The sequence below is a fragment of the Haliotis rubra genome, unplaced genomic scaffold, assembly GCF_003918875.1.
Source record: "Haliotis rubra isolate DU_JTF1 unplaced genomic scaffold, ASM391887v1 Scf664, whole genome shotgun sequence".
NCBI lineage: Eukaryota > Metazoa > Mollusca > Gastropoda > Lepetellida > Haliotidae > Haliotis > Haliotis rubra.
In genome coordinates, this window is record NW_025767373.1 from 543,796 (window position 1) to 569,443 (window position 25,648).

The 25,648-nt window shown below is 38.7% G+C and overlaps 1 protein-coding gene and 1 long non-coding RNA gene across 2 annotated transcripts; both read left to right on the forward strand.

The window, feature by feature from the left end:
- The first annotated feature begins 11,695 nt into the window (after nt 1-11,695).
- On the forward strand, nt 11,696-14,215 carry LOC124257523. The gene is made up of 3 exons (XM_046691619.1): nt 11,696-11,961; nt 12,722-12,913; nt 13,641-14,215. The coding sequence occupies exons 1-3, from the start codon at nt 11,697-11,699 to the stop codon at nt 13,847-13,849; spliced, it is 666 nt and encodes a 221-aa protein (XP_046547575.1). The 5' UTR covers nt 11,696; the 3' UTR covers nt 13,850-14,215.
- An 80-nt stretch (nt 14,216-14,295) lies between these two features.
- On the forward strand, nt 14,296-15,988 carry LOC124257524. Its single transcript, XR_006893293.1, has 2 exons — nt 14,296-14,899; nt 15,846-15,988. It is a non-coding gene; the product is annotated as an uncharacterized LOC124257524 (long non-coding RNA).
- The last annotated feature ends 9,660 nt before the right edge of the window (nt 15,989-25,648 follow it).

The following is a 25,648-nucleotide window of genomic DNA, read 5'->3' on the forward strand; positions in this document are numbered from 1 at the left end:
TCAGCTCGTTTAACTTTGTTAACATTGGGCATGCATACCAGCTGTACACAATGTATCAAAATGAGTCAATGAGACACATGTGAAAAGAAAGACAAAAAGGGTCTACATCAGCTCGTTTAACTTTGTTAACATCGGGCATGCATACCAGCTATACACAATGTATCAAAATGCAGACATAAATTTCGATCCACCTAATATACACATGGACAAAAGTATCGTTATCCTATGATGTGTGAGTGAGTGAGTTCAGTTTTACGCCACACTCAGCAATATTCCTATGATGTGTAACCGCCATATTGCCATGTATATTCATATCATAATTAGGTTTGTATATATTATTATTCTGACCTTTCAGAGGCTCCATACATTGATTTGAGGTCAAAGGCTAGCATCACTTGCAACACACGTACCCGTCATTAAGCAGCTATCAGGTTACTGTTCTTGCAGCATGGGGTGCCCCTCACATGAGTGTAAACTTGACCTTGGGACGATCAGACAATATCTGAACGGAAAACGGTACCTCACTGACATCCTAGACAGGGTTGTTGTACCACATTTCGATGGCCATCCTGTAAACCGAAGTCCAGTCTTCATGGTCGACAATGGTAGTCCACATCGTGCATGTGCCGTTGTCTTCAAGAGGCGGGAGCAGCTCTATCTTGGATGCCAGGAGTCCAGATCTCAATCCCTGAGAGCATGTTTGGGACATTATTGGCTGCAGTACAACATATTGATGGATTAGAACAAGCCCTCTACCAAGAATGGAACGCTATACCTCAACCTCAAATTCAAAGTCAGATACAGTCATTGGGGAGGAGGCCAGGGAAGGGATTGCGGCTGGCGGGGGTTACACCAGATATTGGCATTGTGGTCACTAAATATTCTATCACTTCAAGTAAAAGAATGTAAGTGGATATGAATTGAGGCAAACGGCTTCATAGTCCAAAAATATGAAACAATAGTACCTTGTTTCCATGTCATCTGTTGATCAATCCAGAGTGGCACGGAATGATGTTTCTACATCTTGAGGGTTTTTTTAACAAATGATGCGAAGTAACCTAAATTATCGTATGTTATTGGTTTTGTTATTAGATTGTTCCAAACAAATAGATCATAGCAATATTCCAGCAATATCACTGCGGGGGACACCAGAAATGGGCTTCACACCTTGTTCCTATGTAGGGAATCGAACCCGGGTCTTCGGCGTGACGAGCGAACGCTTTCAACACTAGTCTACCCCACCGCCTCCGAGAACAAAGAAGCACAGATGCGTGTCTCTTGAGTATGTAATTAATCACACAATCCTAGTCTTTATTGAAAAAATACCTCATGACTGATGCTTTAATCACAATCGCTCATGCTTTAATCACATACCCTTTATACTCCAAATGCAATATTATTCAAAGGGAGTTGGTTTGATGTGTCAATGAACTAAGCAACCATAGAATTATTTACACTCGATTAACACCTGTCATTCTGACATTATGCCGTAAAAGCAATTCTCTATCTCTGGGTTTCTGGGCAAAGAAAAACTCATTACCAATTTATAGGCGCTGAATGAGCCATGTGTTTGAAGTTTGAATCATTTTTTGTTGTGTTGATTCCCAAGTTGAAACTAAATAGTTAACTGTAAACCAGTCCCTAAAGCAACTGCGTTAGAAACAAACAAACAACAAGATGTAATTATTAATTGTATTCTAAAATTAACTAAATCACAACAGAGGTATTACGGTGGCAGTCCATTTTCGAAGGTAATATTACCCAAGAGCAGTAACTACAACAATAACGACAGTGGTGGCGATATTCACATCTCAGCACCAGTGATCCGACTTGCAATGATGGCCTTGGCAAGGTATAAGAGTCATCATACACACTGCTGGCCTTCTGGTCACTTGAGATTGATCTGGTCCTTTTAGATTAGAGGCAAGAGTTGACTCACCTTATATATCCAAAGAAAACGTAGAACATTCTGCGATGCTCTTTAAGGCAAAGCATTCTGGAATAAGGGACCGTTCATAATTAATAGCTTGGCGGTGTTGTGATGATTTTAAGGGCGTGTCACCCATTCTGTTCTGGGGAGGTGGGGGTCATCAATGTTGTACACATGTACTTAGGTGGATCGTTAATTTTGTACTATTCAACATTAAGAAATCGTGCTTTAAAATTATAGCCACTGGTTTGACTAGAATGTAACAGGATTGGGATTATTTCCGTGCGTGTGGGACGAGAGAGAGTGCTCTCACCACCCAGATAGATTATACAATTAACAAGAACTTATTTTGGATGTACACTTTGTGTTTGTAGGGGGTACAGTGCGGTTAGAAAGATGGACAGGACATTCTTACCTTTTACATTTTTTCATTTTACATAATATCGGCAATAGTGCACACAAGCAATAATACACTCAAGCAGAAGTGAGTGGGTCTAGTGTTACACCGCTTTTAGCAATATTCCAGAAGTATCACTGCGGAGGACACCAGAAATGGGTCTCACACATTGTACCCATATAGGGATTCGAGTGAGTGAGTGAGTTCAGTTTTACGCCGCACTCTAACAATATTCCAGCTATATGGTGGCGGTCTGTCTGGACCAGACAATCCAGTGGTCAACAACATGAGCACCGATCTAAGCAACTGGGATACGGTCCCCTTAGTCGCCTATTACAACAAGCATGGGTTACTGAAGATCAATTCTAACCTGAATCTTCACGGGTTTGTAGGGATGACTAACGAACGCTTTAACCACTGGGCTACCCCATCGCCCCTAAAACATGTGGACACTGGGTAAACAAACCAGATCATCACAGTCTTGTGGTTCAAACTTGTATCTAATAAGAAAATATGACTTCACTGAATGACACGATAAGAAATAATGTATAGATCGCCAGCAAACAACGACAGACACATTCCTGGAACCGTGGGGACTGACATGTATGGTACCTCTGCCACCTGCACCGTTCCACAGCAGCATGTATACCATCACCTGAGCTGCTGCTGATCGTACGCAGTTTCATTTCAAGAACATACAATATTTTAAATGAATCAGTAACAGTGGCAGATGTCTTACCCTCGCAGTGTAACATCAAGATGAGTGTGAGTGAGTGAGTTTAGTTTTACGACGCTTTTTGCAATTTTCCAGCAATACCACAGTGGGGGACACCAGAAATGGGCTTCACATATTGTACCCATGTGGGAAATCGAACCCGGGTCTTCGACGTGACGAGCCAACGCTTTAACCACTAGGCTACCCCACCGCCTTTTATCGTGAATATTTCTGGTGTACCCCGGCCTGATATTGTTGCAATTTTGCTAAAGCGGCGTAAAACCTCACTCATGTATATTGAACAGAGAAGCCCACCCCAGTGCATCCCCAGCCACAGACCAATTGATATCAAGTACACGTTGCTCGAAAGTATTGACTTTGCACATGTCAGACAACGTTTTTAAGGTGATGGTCATACGTTTCAACAGTTGATTTTAGCATTTTGAAAAAAATTAAACTCTATAAAAAAAACAATAGATTTTTATTTCAACGGTTAGTTTTTAACTCTTGAATCTGATATTTGACTGAGAATAGAGAGTTAATGTTATCACTTTAATTGTGTTTTATATACTACATCACTTCATCCTACTCAGGGTAACAAATATTTTACAGTACTACTTCAGCACACTTTGAAGACCAGTGAAGGTCCGGGTTGAAATCGATATCTATTAACCCATGCTTGTCGTAAGAGGCGTCTAACGGGATCGGGCGAACGTACTCTCTGTCATTGTATTCACTCTGGATAGATGGATGCTCATGCTATTGATAACTGGATTGTCTGGTCCAGACCCAATTATCTACAGACAGCTGCCATATAGCTGGAATACTGCTGAGTGCAAATAACAAACTGCGTTAAGCAACAAAACCAACATCAATTTCCATATATGTTCTTGTTGCCAATTCTAATCTCGAAATTCGTTTACAATTATTTTGTAACATTAGAAATGTTCCCTCAATCATAGCCAGGTTGTCATTGATTTCGTTAATGACATGTCTGTTCAGTATCGAGTACTGACAGACCGGAGCCATATGGGACCAGCCTATATAGGGGTGTCCTCACTGTGCCTCCTGCCTTTGTTTCAAGGTGTGAAGCAGTCACCCGTGGTTAACTAGTTAACAAAGGGGTGTGTGTGTGTGTGTGTGTGTGTGTGTGTGTGTGTGTGTGTGTGTGTGTGTGTGTGTGTGTGTGTGTGTGTGTGTGTGTGTGTGTTTAACAAGGGATTAAGTACAGCCTGTTCTTAAATGTATTGTACCACAGCACATAACATTCACACATGATACATGAAACATGATACCCGCATTTACATCACCATTTCCCTTATGCACCAACAATGCATATAACATTCACACATGATACATGATACCATTAAATTATAATACATGAAACCTTATACTCCATTTCACTTAAACACCAACAATGCTTGATATTGCATCTACATATTCAATCCGAGTGATTCTACCTTGCTTTTCAACATTCAGGATACTGTCGAGGTGACGATATTTCTGTCTTTTTGGCTCTCAGTCTTCCACCACTACCCAACTGCAGGATCATGGTTTCGGTGTAGCAGTGTTCATTCTTGATCATATCAGTGAACTTGAAGATACTGGGATGGCAGGGTCCCAGCTCAAGATGATTCGTGGCCCAGAATCCCTCTGTGTCAAAGTGATTCCAGATCGCACGACCATCTTTCTCGACCCACCGTGCTGTCACATAGTCTCCAACTTACCTATACATTGATCTTAATGTCCACATCTTCCAAAGCATTTACCCAATCATCATCAATGTCTCCAAGTCTTTCAAAAGGAAAAGCAGCTGCTCTTCTTACAAACAAACACACACTATCATCAGACTTTCTCATCGCTTCCACTCCAGTACTCTTGCCATGCTTAGGCAAAGTTTGCCGGAAATGAAACATGCAGCCTTTCAGTTCACATTGAAACCCAAGTGGAATGTTGTTCTGGGCAGTCTTGTCTTTAAGGGTCTGGAAGAAATGTTTGTAGGTGGACATCTTCTTGTCGGGCAACAGGGCGTAGACCAATGCTCGTGATTTTCCTAAGAGTTTGTTGGACATTTTCAAGCGCATCAAGATCAGCCACGCTGAACATGTCCAGATGATGCTCAACAAAGCTTGCAATCTCGGTCAAATGAGTTTTGACAGTAGAAGCCTTTGAAATGGTGGGTTCTTCGCTGTCGTGTTGTGTGTGGCGCCAGCAATTTATAATGGTCTGTTGTTTGACCTCGTTCCAGGCTGTTCTGATACAGAGTTTCATTTCGAGTATTGTCCAGATAAAGCTTCATTTGTTGTTTCTTGTACATGAGCTCGAAGTTTTTAATGATTCTAGCATTGAATGGCTGAATTTGTGAAGTTGTATTAGGCGGCACAAAGTGACACGTAACATTAGTTAACTGACAAGTAGCATGGGAGGGGGCATTATCCAACAGCAAGATCACGTGACGTCTCTGCATTCTCATTTGTCGGTCAAAGTTCACTAGCCAATCCCGGAAAATTAAGGATGTCATCCATGCTCGGTTGTTTACGTACCAGTGGCAAACAGACTTGGGGTGAAATGTTCTTCCAAAACATCTTGGCCGATTGAACTTATGAATCACAAGTGAAGAATGAGGACTATTTTTATGGATATACAACTTCTTTATTGAATAGGCGATGTTTCGACATAGATTCTTATGTCGTTGTCAAGCAAGTGGTGACATTGGAACCTATGTCGAAACGTTGCCTATTCAATAAAGAAATTGTATATCCATAAAAAAACAGTCCTCATTCTTCATCTACCCAACTTTTAGAATGCCAATCAAAGGAGAATCACAAGTGGTTCCAATTTTTGGTGCTAGTTGCATTTACTGTCAGCATTACTGTGAGGCGATCTTTAGACTGTTTCCGGGGAGTTGCCAGAAACCGGGCAACAATGTGGAATTCGGCTCAATTTGGTAAAATACGCCAGTTTCATCACAACTGAAAATGTCACAAGGATTAAAATCGGCGAGGACTTTGTGATTTCTTATCCAATACCTCTGTTTAAAACGATTCGGCCAACCAGTACTGTATGCAAAATCGACCACATATAGCTGAGTACGCATGTGGCTTTCAACAACAAACACTTTAAGGATTGAAACAAAGGGTCAGATTGCTAGTGTCTGTTTACTTGTTTGGCCACCATAACAGAGACATTAGGGACTCATAATACTTCATCTACCTATGTGTTTCCCATACAGGATTCTTGTAGGCGATTAGCTTTAAAGTAGCAAATACAATGTTTCCGTCATATACAAGAATAGTTTTTGCATTACCAATACATATATTCAGAATGTACAAAACTGTCAACAGTGGACATTAGAACAACTAATGTATCACAGATTTGTAGGAACACTAGCATGTAACCAGAAAACACGAGTAAGTGAGTTTAGTTTTACGCCGCACTCAACAATATTCCAGCTGTATGGCTGGACAAGACAATCCAGTGATCAACAGCATCAGCATCGATCTGCGTAATTGGGAACCGATGACCTGTGTCAACCAAGTCGGCGAGCCTGACCACCCGATCCCTTTAGTCGCCTCTTACGACAAAAATGGGTTACTGAAGATCAATTCTAACCCGGATCCTCACAGGTAGTAACCACATACACATGCACAGCAGTGCAGCATAAAACTGAATTATAGATCACCAGCAACTGAAGACCATGATATTTGGATTAGCTACAGATTACTGAGACTGTAACATGAGTATCACTACATGGAATCAGTACCATTTGGTGATGATACACGCCCGGGGTACATTGAACAGGATACAAGTACAATGTACACGTGCCAGCCATGTTCTGCCGCCACTTCTAATTAAGGGTCACATAAGCCGCTCACTACATTCGTATTAACGCGTAACCATATAATTCAAATCATACTATGCACTTTGATCCACATTAAAATCGATTTCGACCGAATTATGTTTATTATGGAAACAACACGTTTATATTTTGAACATTAAAAAAAATGGACTCTTACAAGTCAAATGAATTGTCAAGAGGTTGAGTGTTTGTATGTTTTGAACGCATCGATCTCTGTTGAAGACCTGCCTAGCAAACAAACAATACTATATTCGAAATGTAAACATTAGTGAATAGTACTTGATAACCGCGGTGACGTTAAGTACGTGCAGCTTTCTTTGAAGCGCGTGTATTTTTAATCTGACTGAATACGTCCACAGAATTCAGTACTGATAGGTCGGATGTTTAAAACAAAATGAGTTGTTTGGAAATAACAGAAACGTTTGAGGCGGTAAGAATTGTTAGTACAATTTCTCGCGTTCTCTTGACTTGTGGCAGCGACTGAGAAGAAGGTAAACAAACGTTATTAATGATAAACTCTCCCTATATATCTTAGATAACACCGGTCAAAATAATGAAATCTTTGTAGATCAACCGATATCAATGATTTCAAATTTTGCAGTTATTCTGTATAAAGTGAGAGTATGACAGTTAGACAGAGAGGGGGGGGGAGGGAGAGAGAGAGGGGTGGTGGAGATTGAGCTTATTTTTAGCCTTATATGTCATGATCAAACGCCTTATGTTTTGCCCCTCGCCGGTCTCTAAGTGTGTAATAGAAACATTAAGGTAGTCTTGACGTGCTCAGTAGGACATGCTGCGCCATAATGCAAATTACGCAACAGCTAGTGACAGTTGAACCTTCCATCTACTATCTAAAATGTTTAGCAATATTTAAACATTACGAATGGAAAAAGAATTTCATGAGGATTTTAGAACATAAACCTTATTCAAAACTACTAATTTAATGACTTCCCCATATACATTAGTGCATCCACACGGATGTGACCTACTGAAATAAAATACATGTGCTGTAGATAAAGTTCAGTAAAGATGGAAGCCGATAATGTCATGGAAGGCAATAATTACACAATGATTATTCTTTGATAGACATACCAGTCTGAGTAAACTTAGGCTCAGTATATTCGTTATACTACTATACTCAGTCTAACAAAGGTCGCGTCAGCAGTGTAACGAATAATACTGAGCCTAAGTTTACTTAGACTGATAGACAAACATACTTTATTCAGTATCGTAAGGACGCAGGTCTATAATACATACAATATAACTGTTGACTTGGATGCTTTGCACCACCTCACTTTTGAAAAATGCTTAACATTCTTATTGAAAAATATACATATATGTTTCTAATATACTGGAAGATCGGCTGAAATATCTTTCCACATTTAACTTTGTTTGTAATATTCACCATACAACTTACAATTTGAAGGCAATCTAAAGACAATCACACAGTCTTTGTTGGAAAAACAAAACAAAAGAAGACATTTATATATCCAACATCTTGGGAAAGCCATGCAACGACAAATCCATACTGATATAATACAATATTTCTAATACATGTTGCCTAAGTACATTGTAGTCCTCCTAACATATCCAGACATTTTAACGATATATATAACTGAAAAACCCTTTAAATAAATATACAGGTCCTACCAGTTTTATCAGACATATCAGATAACTACGGGTTTCAGGATTACTCTTTTAAAACTTGTTAATCCATTCTCCGTTGTTTGTTTTAAGGATGTTTTATTCACAGAGAAAAGGATCAGAAAAAGTTCACCAACTCAGAATACCCTCTCCTTGGTGTGTACATAGGTAATTTAGATTCCCGCAAATAAAGATGACAGATAATGGACAAGAAAGTAGTATAAGTAAAAAAGAGATAGAGCTTATACAGAAAAATATCAATATGCTTTACAATTTGTCTTGTCTCACTAATGAACGATTGCACTAACTTGAATCCATTTGTATTTTCACATGCCTTCTAACAAAAGTTTAAGGTCAACTGAAATACCTGCTGATGAACAAATGCGATTAGCAGATAACATGAAGTTAACTCTCTGTTGTTTGTACAATGGACATTCAAACAGATAATGAAACGGGTCCTTACTAAAATCATATATACAAATGGGATCAGTTTTCTGTAAAATTAAAGTTCAAACAACTAACAGAATAACACAACTTGGTATGAATAATATTTAAGTTTCTTTTTCCACACGAATAATACTGAGGTGCACATGCATGGTTATCAGTTATATATGATTTAAAAGTTGAAACACTTTTTGAATTACGAACGGTGGTTGGTAAATTGTTCCAAGAGCATATTGTGGATGGAAAGAAGGATTCTTTTGAATGTTAAAGTCTTTGAATAGGAATCGGTATATTTAGAGAACTGCGTAGATTATAGTTTGATTTAGAACCGACATTCTAGGGAAGCTTGTGCAAAAAAACAATACTGTACCTTGGTCCAAAAAGATGGTCCAAGAAAACAGCAGGAGCTCGAGGAAAACCCCTTTATATAAATATACAGGCTCTACCAGTTTTATCAGACAAATCAGATAACTACGGGTGGCAGGATTACTCTTTAAGAACTTGTTAATTCATTCTCCGTTCGGATACAAGCTAACAGATTGAATATACTGACACAACAAAGTTACGATAGATTACCACTAATAGCCATGTTAATTAGAATCTGGAACAAAACAATATCAGTAGCATTTTAAAACCAGGGCATGTACAATTAAACCTTCCTTTGGTTTGGACATATATTTATGTATCATCGCAGAAGACCTGGTCTATAGTAGAATAATTTGACCTGAAGCCAGCCTGAGTTTCAGCTAAAATATAGTTCTGATCACGCCTGTGTTCTTCAGGGCAACACAGTACCTTACACAAAGAGTCCATGAGGTGTATTCCTCTGTAGTTATCAGGGTCACGGACACTGCCAGTCTTGTGAAATGGACAGATTATTACCGTTTCCCCACTGTTTCGGAGATGTTCCTATTTCAAACAATTTATTAAACAATATAGTTAAAGTAGGAGATCTTAGTTGCTCTAATGGATGACCTTTCAATTCCGTCAGATCCATGTGAATTATTCAGTTTTGGTGTTTTTAATCCTGAATAAATTTCATAATCTGAAACAGGTATATGTTTAGTTCATTTATTTTACTGTCTCATGCCATATTTCCAGTACCCTACATGTCATGAAAACACCAGTCAAGGACAGCTTATTTCCAAAATGTGTGTAACACGGTTCCTGTGTGGTAGAGTTTCAGATAATGTCTTAGTTTGTTACTTCCTCGCCTTAGAACTTTCTGGAATGAACCGGGGTAATATCTTGCATTTAAAAACACATCAAATTCTGAAATTAAATAATGCATATGTCAGTTCATTAAAGGTAGTGATTCACCTTCACCTAGATTTCGTATGCTTTGGAGCACGTATTTGTGATATTAACAGCACACACTGAATGTTCAGCTTTAACTTGTTTGGAAAAATTGTTTTCAACGGTAAATAACACTTACTTCCTGAAACTCAACAACGTCTACGGGCCTATGAGTGTGTTGCTGCCAACAGGAATGGCGTAAATCGGACTTTCAAGACATTGTAATGTTCATCGAAATACAATAGTATCTGTTTGGAGCCATTGTCTACACAAGAGCAATACACGTTTGGGGGGCGGTGGGGTAGCCTAGAGGTTAATGCGTTGGCTCGTCACGCCGAAGACCCGGGTTCGAATCCCCACATGGGTACAATGTGTGAAGCCCATTTCTGGTGTCCCCCGCCGTGATGTTGCTGGAATATTGCTAAAAGCGGCGTAAAACCAAACTCAGTCAGTCAGTCAGTCATCCACGTTTGGCGTTACGTCAACAGAACAACTATATTCGGTTGGTACATCTATTGAATCGATACCAGGCTGGCAACTTATCAACAGACAATTCCTGGGATTAGGACAATCGGTGGTAGAACCGTTCATGAAGAGTTGACGGCCCCAGCGTTACGCAAGAGCACGTGTCTACGTCACGTCTGACAAGTCTATCTGTGTTGACAGGTACTTACTTGGCATATACTCCTGGCGTTTCCTAGTGTTTAATTCATACAAGTGCGTAAATACTTAATAACAGGCTTTAGTCAATGCAACATTACCTTGTGATAGAACGAATAGCAACATTTAGGACACTTAAATACTCCTACACTTATGAAAGTAAGTTACTTGGCCTTGATTGGAGCTGAAGTAGACTTTTAGTCAAAGTAGGCTAAAAATTGAATCAAGCAACTTAACTGCTGGTTTGATAATTGGCAATTAGTCATAATCTATGTAGACAATATTTGAAGAGAAATTGTCTTCAAACAGTAAAGATTGCCCACGGGGAAAGACAATATCATTAAAAGTACACGTTATTGAATTCTGACAACGATTAGACTGGACAAAGTTCTACGTGTGCACAATGGAATAATTTAGATAGTTTCATTACGAATTAATTGGTGAGAGTGTGGTAAATTAATATTGTGATCACAAAGGTATTGCCAAAAGTTGCCGAGGTCATAATGTTATGATAGTCATTTGGTATCGGTGACAGAGGATCCGAGACAACCTTAAGCTGTATGTTCAGAACTTTTGAACTTTAAAACCCGATTCAATAAATACGTGTTATTTGCTACTTACATGAATCAGAAGTGGGAGCGAATGCGTTCAACTGACGCAGAAACTGCTTGTTTAAAATCGAAAGTTTGTTTCTTTTAATCAATACCACACGCGGAGCAGACATTACACGTTTAACATGGCTAGCGTTAAGATGGTGTTCGATCTGGTTCTAATGAATACCCTCCCAACAAATTATGCGACGGTTGTGAATGTGGACGGTGTACGTGACTGTACCCACGCGTGTGTACGTATGTCCACGTGTGGGGCCATAGCGTTCACCCATAACCTTACGTGTTATTTATACGACGGAAGTATTGTGGCAGACCCCTCGGCTACACCTGATATGGAGTTACTGATATACAACTTTCAAAGGAATCAAAATTGCAATGGAACTATTCCATTTATTCCTGGACACGGTGAGTTTACGTTGCAATTCTCAGAATATTTATTTTTGAAAGGTTGCACTAAAAGGTTATTTGTCTTCTTTGATTGGCATTCTAGAAGTTGGGGATGTATACAGAATACAGAAGTTGTATATCCATAAAATTGTCCTCACCCTTAAATGTATTTACGCTAAACGTATAATTATTTAGAGGGGATGGGGAGACAGAGAAGGAAATTATTCGCAAAGCAATACATGTATTTACACTTGTATTTCTTGGCATGGAAGCCGATGACGTCCACTGAGTTAAAGTTTAACGTCATGCACATCGACACTATTTCAGACGAGAACAATTTATACGTTAAACATAAATAAATTTCAACATTAAAAACTTGTCTCCAAAGGGGAGTAAAAGTACCAGAATATCACAGATTTGGTTTAAAACCTGCATGTTGTCATTAAAGGCCATCACTATAGAGATCAATGGAATATAGAAACGGGCTATGGATCACCAGCACCTGAAGGTAGATAGCCATACTAAGGACAGTACTTTGGCTACCTGCGTGGAACCCACCTGGATTTACGCCGTCCTTTCCGATGTCGGCGAATATTGGGAAATATAGCCCCACATTAAATGAACACATACTCTACCATGAAAACGATGGTAGAAATAAAAATATTTTGAATGAAATGGGACATTCGTACTCTCTCGTCTGGCATAGTGCATTATGAACATTAATTGAAGTTCAAGCTAAAATAAGCCTTCAATTCAATTGCATTATTACTTCTTTTAGGTTATCGTGGTTGTCCGATTGGAAGTGGTTTCATCTATGAAGTAACTCTCCAAGTTTGTTACAAGCGCTTCTCCTCAAGCAGCCCAGCAGACCAGGACATATGTATACAAGAAGGAGGTTCTGATTTAATGAAGATTGATACTCAGGAAAAGCAGGACTTCTTCAAGCTTCTGATACCAGCTGGCGATCATAGTAATTATGACATTTTCTGTTTAGATTATCAAATAATTAACTATTAAATATTGGTATTAACTATAAAACTTTCATTTACATATTAGATACAGACATGACATATGAAAATAACCATACGTGAAAGAATACGTGCTTATAATATTTACTGTATATGTGGTGAGTGTCATGAACTATTTGGATGTGGTATTAACTTTAACTTTCAAAAACACTTTTTATATACAAGCCACAAAAAATGAAAACATCCATAAATGATGGAAGATTTGAGTTCGCTGAAATGTCTCATAGCATCGGTAATATTGGCAGCCATATCGCGATGAGAACAAGTTAGTTAGTATTAAATACATGTCCACAAAGGGCAGTAAAACAGTGAAGTGAGTATCATAATTTACGTATAAAAACACCTTAGGATTACTTTGGGTAAATGCTCTGGACCATTGGCAAACAAAGCTTCCCAGTAGTTGTGTGGAATGCTAACCTATTCTTAAATAGCGAAATATATACTATCTAGGAATAAACAAAATACAACTAATCTATATAGTTTGATTTGAATGAAGTCACGGAAAGAAAAAGTACTTATTATTGCTCTCTCTCTCTCTCTCTCTCTTTTCTTTCTTCTTTTTAATGTAGATGGGTTTTTGGTTTGTCCATTTTAGTATTTGTTGTATTATTTGTACTCTTGTTGTTATAGCGTCCACTATTTTGATATCCATCGTTTCCTACATTTCAGCCTATATCCGGGGAGACCGGAACCCCAGCACCGGAGAGTGGGCCTACTGGGAGGAAGGGATTGCAAGGCCAATGCCGCCCATTGACTGGTCACCAGGCCAGCCAAACGGGGAAACATCGGGACAGAACTGCCTCGCTATGGACAGCAATGGACTGATGGATACAACCTGTCATTACTGTGACTACATTCTGTGCGAATATTTCATGTAATGGGCTGGTCCGATGTAGAACAGACTCTATGTTTACATGACTTTCTGTCGTCACGATATGGTGGAAACATTGCCGATGTGACGTAATATTTAACTCACTCACTCTTTGTTGTAATAGCGTTGCTTGTTACAGTATCTGCCTCGTTTAAGAAGGCGTATTTCTGTGGCACCGTGTGAGAGTGTATTGCTTTACGCCGCGTTTAGCGTTATTCCAGTAATTCCAGAGGGGGGATACCACAAATCAGCTTCATTCATTTGAAAGTTACGCTAAGACATTAACGTTTACAAACACACGTAGTGATATGCGGTGCTGCTTGATGCCCATACACATTGTCATCTGAAATATATATACTGGCGGACATAAATAAGGGATCACATGAAAGCACAAGCGTTCCTTTATTTTTATCCAGGTTTCTTCACAAAAGCTTGTGAAGAAACCTGGAAACAAATAAATGAACACTTGTGCTTTCATGTGATCCCTTATTTTTTTCCCTCAGTATATATACACCGAACCTCGGGCTAAGGAAGTGGTACAGTGTTCTACAATCTGCCACAACTATCAAACTGAACACCGAGGGGCGATGAAATACAGCAGTTGAATAAGTTGACATCATGTTGAATGGACAAAAGGACATCAACATTATTGGGAAAACTTAGCTATAAACACATTAGCATTGAGTAAAATGTCGACTAGAAAATATGAGGTAAGTGAATTCAGCATGACGATTCACATTAGAGCCTTCATTGTCGTGCTGAAACTACCCACTCTCTGATTATGTTTAACCCCTCTGGTGTCCCAATTAAACATATAGTTTCACTTTGGGTGATAATGTTGGAAAGCAGGCAAATGCTGAAAACCTTTACAAGAAAGGTGTAAAGTTTGGAACAGCTTTTGGAGAAAATCCAAAATTAAGGCTGATACATAAAATGTTTTGTCTCAGCAATTTTGGCCTTATCAGCAACTTCCAATAAGCAATATACCACTGATACAGTAGGCTAATAGATGAATGTAATGATTTTACGAATTAATACTTAAGTAGTCCGATACACGGTACAATGTTAGGATCTAGATATCTATTTTTAATGTACCAGTCTTTTGGAAATCAACAATCAAGAAAACGTAAACGATCATGATATTGCAGAATATATTTGGGGTTTACATACAGATTCGTAAATGATCTGATGTAACTTTAATCAGATGAGGATATTTTGTAACTTAATATAAAAAACACACGTAATCTAAGCGTTTCTGAAACAATGGCAATCTGATTGTGAATGTAACTTGAAAATGTATTTTGTGTCTACTTGTATGAACTGAAGGATCAACCTTAGATTAGATGTTTCAAATTTGCAGTTCGAATTTCTTCATAAAAATTATCTAATCAGAGAGGGAATTAATTATAAACGAATCCGGAAGGGCATTGGTGTGTAGCCTTTGTAATCCTTTCAATGAGAACATCAGTCTTGTTGGGTCAGTTAAGTTTTGTTACATCGGCATCATGTAACTTTAACATTATATCACTTTTCAAGACAATACAATACAGAAGGAGGCTACAGATTGCCAGCACCTGAAGATTGATCACCATCCTTGGGGTCGCGGGGCTCTGTCTTGGCTTTGGGAAATGTAAATGGCTTCATAATTCTTTAACACATGATTAACTGACAAATGTCTTATTTGTTTTGGCTGTAACGATTTCCATATTTTCATCAAAGATATACTTTTATTATAAGGCATGTGGAATCAAACCGGAAATAAATATACTTTTAAAACTACTTAGAAACATTTATTATCCATATGGTGAAACATAACCAGTGTCAGATTTATCCTATGTGCACATGTGCACATATCACTTTTGCCTAGCAACCACTGTTTCCGTATATGATCGTCTGTGACGTCATTAAACAATTGAACTTGACGTCAATAAAGAGGGCTGTCACACTTGCTTACCGTGTTTTACTGCACAAATGTACATGAATAAAATGGACAATAAAGAAAGCTCGGGCAATACACAATTTCACACTCGTTTCGTATAAGTCGTATGACACACTTGCTCTTGTAATAATCTCTATATATTCCCTCCAGAAATGGATTGTTGCCAGAAGAATGACTACAGTAACTTCAATAAAAACTTTTCACTTATATTCTCAGTTTGTTATTTCTGATTTTCTGTTTCCACATTTGAAATCACATTTTTCACTTTTGTTGTGCATGCAATTGAAGTGTGAAATATGTTTTCACTGAATACTGTAGTGTTTTACTATCTTGAGAGCAATAAAAAATGAAATTGGATGGTTCAAAAAGGCTTTTTCAGTCATAATATATCTAGTTAAAATATAACGCCCCATCAACTCTATGTCAGCCATATACACCAAAACGTCGCTCAGATTAATATCAAAGATGTTGTATATCCATAGAACTCTCCTCGTGCCACTCAAAAAGTTAACGATTGTAGCCAAGAATGAAACCGTTTTATCAGATATAAATATCACAATTTGTTTCAATTATATCACTCTCTTTATAGATTTTAACTTTATTTTGTTGATTTAACTTTATTTTGTATTCATCAGAATACATGTAATTAATGTTCATATCTATCTGCATCTTACCAATTAAATTGTTAACGATTTTATTTCATTTGTGATTGCTAAAAGATGATATTAGCAGCCAAAATAAGTAAACAGTTTGATACATCGTTCTTGTTATGTGTTGTCTGTCTGGATTAGACCTCGGGGCACATATTGACTCGTGCTCATATCGATATGGTAGCAGTATTAGCGACACGAGGTAAAGGTTAAACTAGACGCAATAATGCTGTATTTTCACACGTTCCCCCATTGTCCACATTCACATATTATCAGTGTTCTGTTTTACACTGGTACGGTAGAAAAATGATCATATCACCAGAAATGTATTCAATGTTGATTAATTAATAATGCTTTTAACCCGCGGTGTCCTGGATTTATAATAATTATGTTTAGTTTGTTTGATAATTACTTTTCAAATAAATTAACCATAATATCAGTTTAACATCGATTTATGTTAGTCTCTTTGCATAAAGTTTTGTCAGTTGTTGATTCGTAACAAAGAATACAATAACATTAATATGGTTGAAAGGACAATCAATGGATGTTTACGTTTGAAAATTCAAGGAGCTAAAACTGCGTAGACAACATAATTATCCAAGGGACGGATACACAAAGAAAGGAAAAGCAAGTTAAAGGCGGACGCTGCAGCCACAAGGTCGAGTATAATGGTCTCACGCTTTGCATCAGGTGTTTCCAGAAAGAAAACATTACATTCCGACTATAGACGTCTAAGTGGTTGCATTTACCTTTCAAGGAGCTAAAACACAACATACAAGGTTATTATTAGTCTCAGTCCCTGAACCACATTGTTTTTCCAAGATATTTTTATGGATTAAACTTCTTTTTAATTTCTCTCACGACGTTTCGAGACCATTCCAGGTCCCTTTATCAGGTGAACTGGCAGTTAGACCTGGAATGGTCTCGAAACGTCGTGAGGGAAATTAAAAAGAAGTTTAATCCATAAAAATATCTTGGACATCAATGTACAACTTCTAAATGCCACTGAAAGACATCACATTGTTTTTCCTTCTAACAAGCCCTTTCTGCATTGCTAAAGCTCTATATATAGCAAGTCTAGATTTCCTCAGAATCAGGTATCTCACATCTCACCGGGGCTCCTTTTCAGTGTAAAACCAATTGTTTGTTTCTGTCAAAACTGTATATATTCAGAGACTAAGCGTTGGTCTAGGTTATTATCTAAGGGAAGGGTACAGACTATTCTAGGTTATTATCTAAGGGAAGGGTACAGACTATTCCGACCACATTGTCGTATGTTCTTGGTCTCACAGTTTGCATTTGGTCCCCACGTGTTCAGAAAAATGGCACTTTACATTTATGGGTTTCTTAAATTGCATCTACATAACTGTAGCTTTTTAGTCCTTACGAAACATTCAAAAGTAAATTATTCACTTCATGACTTGGAATCAAGCGTACGTGCCTTCAAGAAGTGCCATTGTACATAACAAAAGGTAGGCATTTGATAGATATATTATTTTGCATCTTTGGCTTATGAAGCGGATTCATGCAAATAAATGTATGATTGTGCTGGAAGAGGGAACCAAATTAGTGTGTAGATGTTTTGAAGAAATCTAAGCGATATTTTGAAACATCGTATTGATTTTATACGTCAATACAGTCCGAATGTCAGTCACTCTGCCGAGGATGCGAATAAATGGTTTATTTCTGCCTGTGACAACAGCAATGACTGTAAACAATATAGATCGAACCGAGATCTACTGACACAAGAAATGATTTCACCGATATGTTCAATTTTACAGGTCAAGAACGCAATGTATTTGAGTTAGTTAGCGATAATTCGCATTGAAAATTCTCACGGTTGAATCATGGTTAAAAATGTACCAAGCACGCTGTTGCCACGTGATTGTTTCACAATGTGATGTGCTTGATACATGGACGAGATGTTTTGTGTCTCATCAACATTACTCTCATGCAGAGTCAAACAAAACGTTTCCGATCAAAGTGAAGTCAGAACATCAATATCGCAGTTAAAGGAAACCATCTTGTACAAGTCTGGATTTGACAAGATGGCTTCAAGTACATGAGTTATATCATCACACAATGAAGCATACAGCATTATTGATGACAACTTGTTGTTTATTGCATAGAGCGACGTTGTACATTCTTACAACGTTATCAAGCTAAACGAATCTACACGGAAACGTCGATCTGTTGTATGTTTCATTATTGACTCACCAACTTCAAGACTGCAGATCAAACAATCGTCACAAAAATCATTACTGTTATTAGAATATATTTTTTAATATGTCCAGATTAGATGAATTCCGGTCAAGTGTCGCGGTAACATTTCTCCACTTCTCCAGCGACGACGTCATCGTGATTGTGTACCTGTGTCAAGGAAACGTGGTAAAAAGGCTCAGTCTTATTATTAGCGGACATCTGTAACTAAAGAGAGGCAATCTAATGGATCAAAGTCCAATACTGACAAGGATCGCAGATTAATACGCCACGGGTAACATATGTTATATTTGGGATTACACTTTCTTAGTAAAGTACATATTCTAATACTTTGGTTGGGTTGAGTCCCATCCGGGATTTGAACCCACACCCTCAGAGTCATTGCCAGCACACAATCAGCCGCCTAACCTGTTCAGGCACCGCGGCTTCCACAAAATGGAATATAGCTGAATGCGGCGTACAACAACCAGCCATCATCCCACACACTGAACAAATTTCAATTTTAGTGGGTTTGTGCATAGCCCCATGCCTCATCAAGTCGGCCTTCCTGCTGGTAGCGTAGCGACACAACTCACACTGGTGTTTCTTCTCACCATGAATTTGACGCATGTGCTTTGTATTGTTGTTTCGTGGAAGTCCTTGCCACATACCGGACACCTTTCTGTTTTAGCTTGATGAGAAACTTGATGTGTTGATTTTGAATCCTTTGTATGAAAAGTTTTGTCACAAAATTCACATTTAAAAGTTGTGTCCTCATATAAGGCATGGTGCCGCTTTAGTGCCAATGGCCTTGCTGAAGCTTTTCCACAAAGTTTGCAAGTCGCATACGGTTTCCTTGATGCTTGGCAAGGTGAGCTTTAAGAAGGACACGAGTATTGAATCCTTTACTACGCTGGTTGCATACGTAGGGAAACTGCTTGTATGTTTCCGGGTGTGCATTTTCATTTCCCATCTTTGTTGCTAGCACCTTGTTACAGTACTAGCACTCGAACCTCGAATGTTGAAGATCTGGTCGCCGTTCAGCCCATGTCTGTGATGTGGCTGAGGGCAACTCTGTCATTGCAGTTGGTGACTCTGGAATGGTAGTCAACTCGGTATCATCACATGAACCCGGACTTGCAGGATCTGAACTTGGTTCTGTCATTTCTTTCAGGAGCATTGCTGGAAAATCAAAAGCAGAAAATTAAGTATCTATTAGGACACTAAAATGAAAATTAATGGATGAAATTTATCTTTCTACGACATTTTAATTGACATAATGTAACACAATTTTTTGTCAGACTTCTTAAATATGACACATTTATATTTATAGACATTTCGAAGTAAAGTATCGAACCAGAGTTACACGTTGAAATTCCATTTATAGTGAAATCTTAATTCTAATTTTACAGTTATATTTTTTACAAATTTAAAATAAACTTCACAAAGATTTTTTATGATCAATTATAATATGCATTTCTTTATATATAATTAAAATAGATATTACATATCAACTTGGTAAAACGAAGCACAAATGCAAATTTCTTGTAACAATGGGTACTGCCCAGTGACACATTCGTGAACAACAGGTAAATATGTTCGGCCGGACAATGATCCAAAACCACGACATTACTAAGCCACTCCCTTAACCTAACTACGAAGACATGCAGGCTTTGGCTGTCCACTCTAACAGATTTACCTCTGTGGTCCTCCCGGGCGGTGGGGTAGCCTAGTGGTTAAAGCGTTCTCTCGTCACGCCGAAGACCCGGGTTCGATTCCCCACATGGGACAATGTGTGAAGCCAATTTTCTGGTGTCCTGGTGGTATTGCTAGAATATTGCTAAACGCGGCATAAAACTATACTCACGCTTTCACTCTGTGGTCCCTCATTCTGTATCCCTTTTGATGAGAGAATCAGAGTCAAGCATGTCTTGATTGACTGAATAGATTTTCCATCTCAGAGGGTCAATATTTCAAAGCTTTATCTATTAAGGACCTTTTCAATAATATTGCATTTTCAAAAGAGAACCTCGTTAGGATGAGAAAGCCTCAATAACTCGGTGCGCCTAGTGGCTGCAAGAGTGTATACTCCCCAGGGAGTTGAGATTGATAATACGATGTGCCGTTGAGATTGACATCCAATGATCGAATGAAAAAATACCAGCGCCTTGAGCATGCATTAGTTGCGTGGATACGTGCGCTATATAAATATCTTATAATAATAATTGACTAAATAATTTTGATTAATGCTTTGTGAATAGACACGTAAATTTCGGTCCACCAAACGTTTTACCGTAGAATGTTTATTGTTTTAAGTTATGGCCAAATGTCAGTTCAACTGCCTGTGGCTGAAGTGATGGTGTAAACCCAGCTAGGGACCATGAAGATAGCAAAAGTACACTAAGTCTTCATGGTCCCCAGTATGGTGTTTTGGTGTCCCCCGCCGTGATATTGCTGGAATATTGCTGAAAGCGGCGTAAAACTAAACTCACTCACTCACTCACTCACTCACTCACTCACTCACTCACTCCAGTATGGTGAGTTACCTCCAGTGGTTGGTGATCTATAGCTCGTATTTATATTGTAATGTTCTAAATAGTATACCATTTTAAGTCACATGCTAGTTTTAAATCTGTGATATTTTAGTTGTTTTACTGTCTTTTGTTGGCAGATTTTATAATATAACACAAAAATATTTAAGTATGACATGTTTTAGCCACGATATCGTTGAATTATGTGACTGGAAATCTTAATTCACTCACTGATGTCAACAGCCTTGATAATGCGGAAATATTAAAAGCTGCATAAAACAACATTTACTCAACCTAGAAAATAACCCTGCAATAACGACACGCTTTATTGCTCTTCCGGCTATTATACAAACATACTATACAATTTATGAAAAGACTTTATAAACAAGTGGTTAAAGTTTTTACTCGTTACGGCGAAGACACCGGGTTCGATAGCCCATACTGGTACAATGTGCGATGCTAACTTGTATTGCCTTCGGGCCTGCTATGACGGAATAATGTTCAAAGCGGCATTAACGCCTACTGACTGTCAGTCATCACTCGCCCCAGCAATTGGATCCAACACTAACTGCCACTTCCTTTAAAATGAATATTCTATTATCAGTTACTTCTCGAAACTACTATCAAACAGAATCATGAAGACACGGGGATTCCTGAATGCATTCGTTCAGCTCATTCTTGTAGCTGGTAAGTAGGTTTTCCCAATATCAAAAGTAGTTTGCAACTTAAAAGTACTACAAATGTTTTGAGGCAACATATACACGAAATACGCAAACATGATAAAAGCACTATGTGAACATCGATACACTTCAGTTCAGAGATGACGTCGTTCAGTTTTGTGCTACGGTTACATCCCAGTCTGCCTACAATCCCAGTTTGCCTACATCCCATTCTGCCTACAATCCCAGTTTGCCTACATCCCAGTTTGCATACAGAAAATACTGTAGGCAGAATGGGAAATGAATAATTTTGACCTATAACATAATGGAGCAACCCACTTTCCAGTCACTGAAGGATATGTTGTTGTGTTTGGAGTAAGTGTAATTAATGCAGTTTCCCTTGAAGTAAACGACATGATGATATTGGTGGTAATGAATGGCAAGTTTCAAAGCTGTGGTTGGTCCGGAGTGTTCTTCAGATGACATGCTGAACCTGCTCCACAGTGCTGACAAATGGTTTATAGGTGGAATTCTTCATGTTGCTCCCGCCCTATGGGACCAGCTCTATGTCATACACTATATTGTGAATATGGATATGTACCCATGTATACTTGCGCTGTTACCAAATCGTACTAGGGCCACTTAAGCCAGACTATTCACGCTGTTTACTGATGTTGTTAGGAATAGAGATGGGGCTGAACTTGCGGTAGAGGAGATTCAAACAGACTTTGTGGTGTCAGCCATCAGGGCAATGGAGGAGATTTATCCGGATTGTAGGGTGCGTGGATGCTTCGTCCACACATGCTATTTGGCGAAATGTGGCTGAAATTGGACAGATCAACGACTACAAGGAAATCCCACAAGTACAGGCTCATGTCAGGAAAGCCGCTGCCCCACCACCCCCTCCACGAGACATGGTACAGGACACTTGGATCACCGCCATGGATGAAGGCCCAGAATCGGAGAAGATAAACAGCTTCAATGACTATATGACAAGCACATGGATGGACTATGAAGCACACTTTCCTGCAGGAATCTGGAAACAGTTCGACAATATGGGTCCAGGACGAATACCCATCTTGAGCGATGGCATCATGAGTTGAAGACACTGATCGCCAAAGCGCACCCGAACAGCTACATATTTGTCACTCACATCAACAACATTGAATCGATAGACAAGGCAAAATGTGTCTAGATAAAGATTTGTCAAAATGACATATTTTCCCCATATAGTGTATATACACTAAACGCCAAAAGAAACGTTACCCTCCTTCCCTAATGACGGAGGTACCTATCTTCGGCTGGCGTTGTGATGCGTGGACGTCCACTTCTTGGTCTGTCCACGGTGACCCCCAGTCTGTCTGAAGCCCTGAATAAGTCTTATAACCGTGATACGATGGCATCCGAGGGCGTTGGCAACAGCATTGTATTCCGACCCCATCTGCACCATTACAATGGCTCTTTCTCTCTCTTCAGCTGTTAATCGTGGTGGCGCGTGGTCCTGTGCTTAAAGCTCAGGTCACAAATCGGTGAAGTTAAGCAGCGTCGAGCTCGGAGAGTCCTTGGATGGGTGACCGTGTTTGGCAGCTTGACTCCTGAGAGTTTCTAGGACTTGAGTCCTGCCCCACAACGAAGCACATGTGACACATGTGGTCTCACCTTAGGCAAGTGAGTTTGTTCAAAATTGTCTCTGTTCACCCAGCAGGAAAATGGGTACCCGGTGGAAAAAAAGTCATATGACTATAACCTTCTAGCGCCTAACAGGCAGCTTGGGTTATCCGGGGTAATAATGGCCTTGATTGTTAGCACTATGAGCATACCTAGTGTGGAGTTTAGCGCTATATAAATGGACACATTATTATTATTTCTCGTACTTGTGTATCATATCATGCATTCTAGGCTCTCTTTATACCCTATAGAATCATTCTACGTGTGAAATGGATGCAAATACTGCTTGAATATTGCTGCGTTTTGGCGACTGATATTGCTATGTGTACACAGAAAATGGAAAAGGGTTACTTTGCAAGCAAAAATGATAACAAAGATAATTTTAAATGTTCCTAAACATTTTTTCACAATATCAAAGACACGTTTTACTTGTTTTCTCCAATGCAAATCGGCAGAAAATGTTTTAAAAGACTGAAATCATAGGAATGATTAATTTACAATTTTACACACTCTACAACAGTTGTTTCTTGTTTTAATAGTTGAAAAATGGTGACTTTAAATGGTTTATCTTTGTCTCAAACCAGAATTGTATTTCAACCTTTCTTTTGGACATCTAAATCACTGTTTTGGTTTATTTCGGCATGGACGAAAATAGGACAATTTAACTGTTCTGAAAAAGATGCATTTCCCCTAAATATGAATGCATTTGAGAATTTTGTTTCGTGATTTACATAAAGCTGTTGTTAAGCTTTCTTGTAAACTAATACCTTCCAACATATCTTTGATAGTTTTTAAGTAATTCATAAATGTAGGAGGGTAACGTTTCTTTTGGCGTATAGTGCATGTATTTAGGAGATAAACCTAGTGTGTTTGAAAATCAGAGACATGCTTTACTGAATTGATGGCGACTAAATTTCAATTGGAACCGAACGCGTAGCTTGAGGTTTCAATTGAAATATTTAGTCGCCATCAATTCAGTAAATTCATGTCTCTGATTTTCAAACACACTAGGATTATCTCCATTCTACCATGGCCCATTTAAAATCGAACTTCCTCGCTCTGCGGAAGACACTGCGTAATCCGGCATGGGACGAGAGGCGAATTGAACTCGTCTGTGAAGGGAGCGGTAGGTGCCGTTCGTATTTTTTTAACATTACAACATAACAATATTCTGTCCAAAGAAATCAAACTACTGTTTATTCAATGCAATTATGTAATACCCGAGATCTTGGGGTTTTTTTCATCCCAACTCCACACGACTAAAACCAGCCTATTGTTTTGTGTGCCGTGAAAATGTACCCCCCTGGCCACACTATAATGGAATCGTCTGACCTACTTATTTTCTTCGAAGTAGACAGTTACGCAACAGTTTGAAATGGCGGACGAGCCAGTGTTTACATTTTGCGAAAGGTTGAAATTTGAAGTGACAGTGGACAATACTTGACTGACTGTTGAATCTGAACCCTGCAGAATCGAAGAATAGATCCTTTCCTGATCAACCTACGACCTGTAACTCATCAAAGACTGTTGCTTTTTATGACCGGCCGATCATGATTTCACGTACTGCCTCCACCCCCGGCATGCGACAACAGAGTGACAGTGCAGCGATGAGTGCTGCTGCTTAGTGTACATGCGACTAACTTGTGATTCCTTGGAACAGAATTATTTTGTGAACGATGCAACGGGTTTTGATGGAGTATGACTATGAGTGGCATAAATGTGGTGTTTCACCAGACCGTTAGATCTATCTTGCAAATTTCCCATTCTAAACGGAATTAAATATACCATTTACCAGGTAGGTAAATGTTTACTAATGTTTTGCTGCATATTTTGTATAGATAGGGATGTATTTTTACAAGGCTTTCTGATTTATATGTTAGATATTGTTTTGTTTATGTTGGGGCTGTGTATTGTAATTGAGTTTGAATATTTTTATAATAGAAGGTAATATGATAGTGAGGTTCCCTCATTATTGTGTGGGGGAAATCATATAATTGTATTTTTCGAGTTTAAATAAATGTTTTATCAGCATTTCCATCACGTCTGTTGTGTTGATATTAGTCATGTTGGTGGTCAAGCTGAAGTAGTGCGGCAGTGTTCTATACGTGCGCAGTGAAGCGCAATGAAATCAAACGCATTTTTAATCCAAAATTGCCTATG

Bases quoted from the DNA above. Each gene is read 5' to 3' on its own strand.
- LOC124257523 (XM_046691619.1), top strand. From the start codon at position 11,697: ATGGTGTTCGATCTGGTTCTAATGAATACCCTCCCAACAAATTATGCG. The intron at 11,962-12,721 runs GTGAGTTTACGT...TACTTCTTTTAG, and splicing joins TCCATTTATTCCTGGACACG to GTTATCGTGGTTGTCCGATT. The intron at 12,914-13,640 runs GTAATTATGACA...CCTACATTTCAG, and splicing joins GATACCAGCTGGCGATCATA to CCTATATCCGGGGAGACCGG.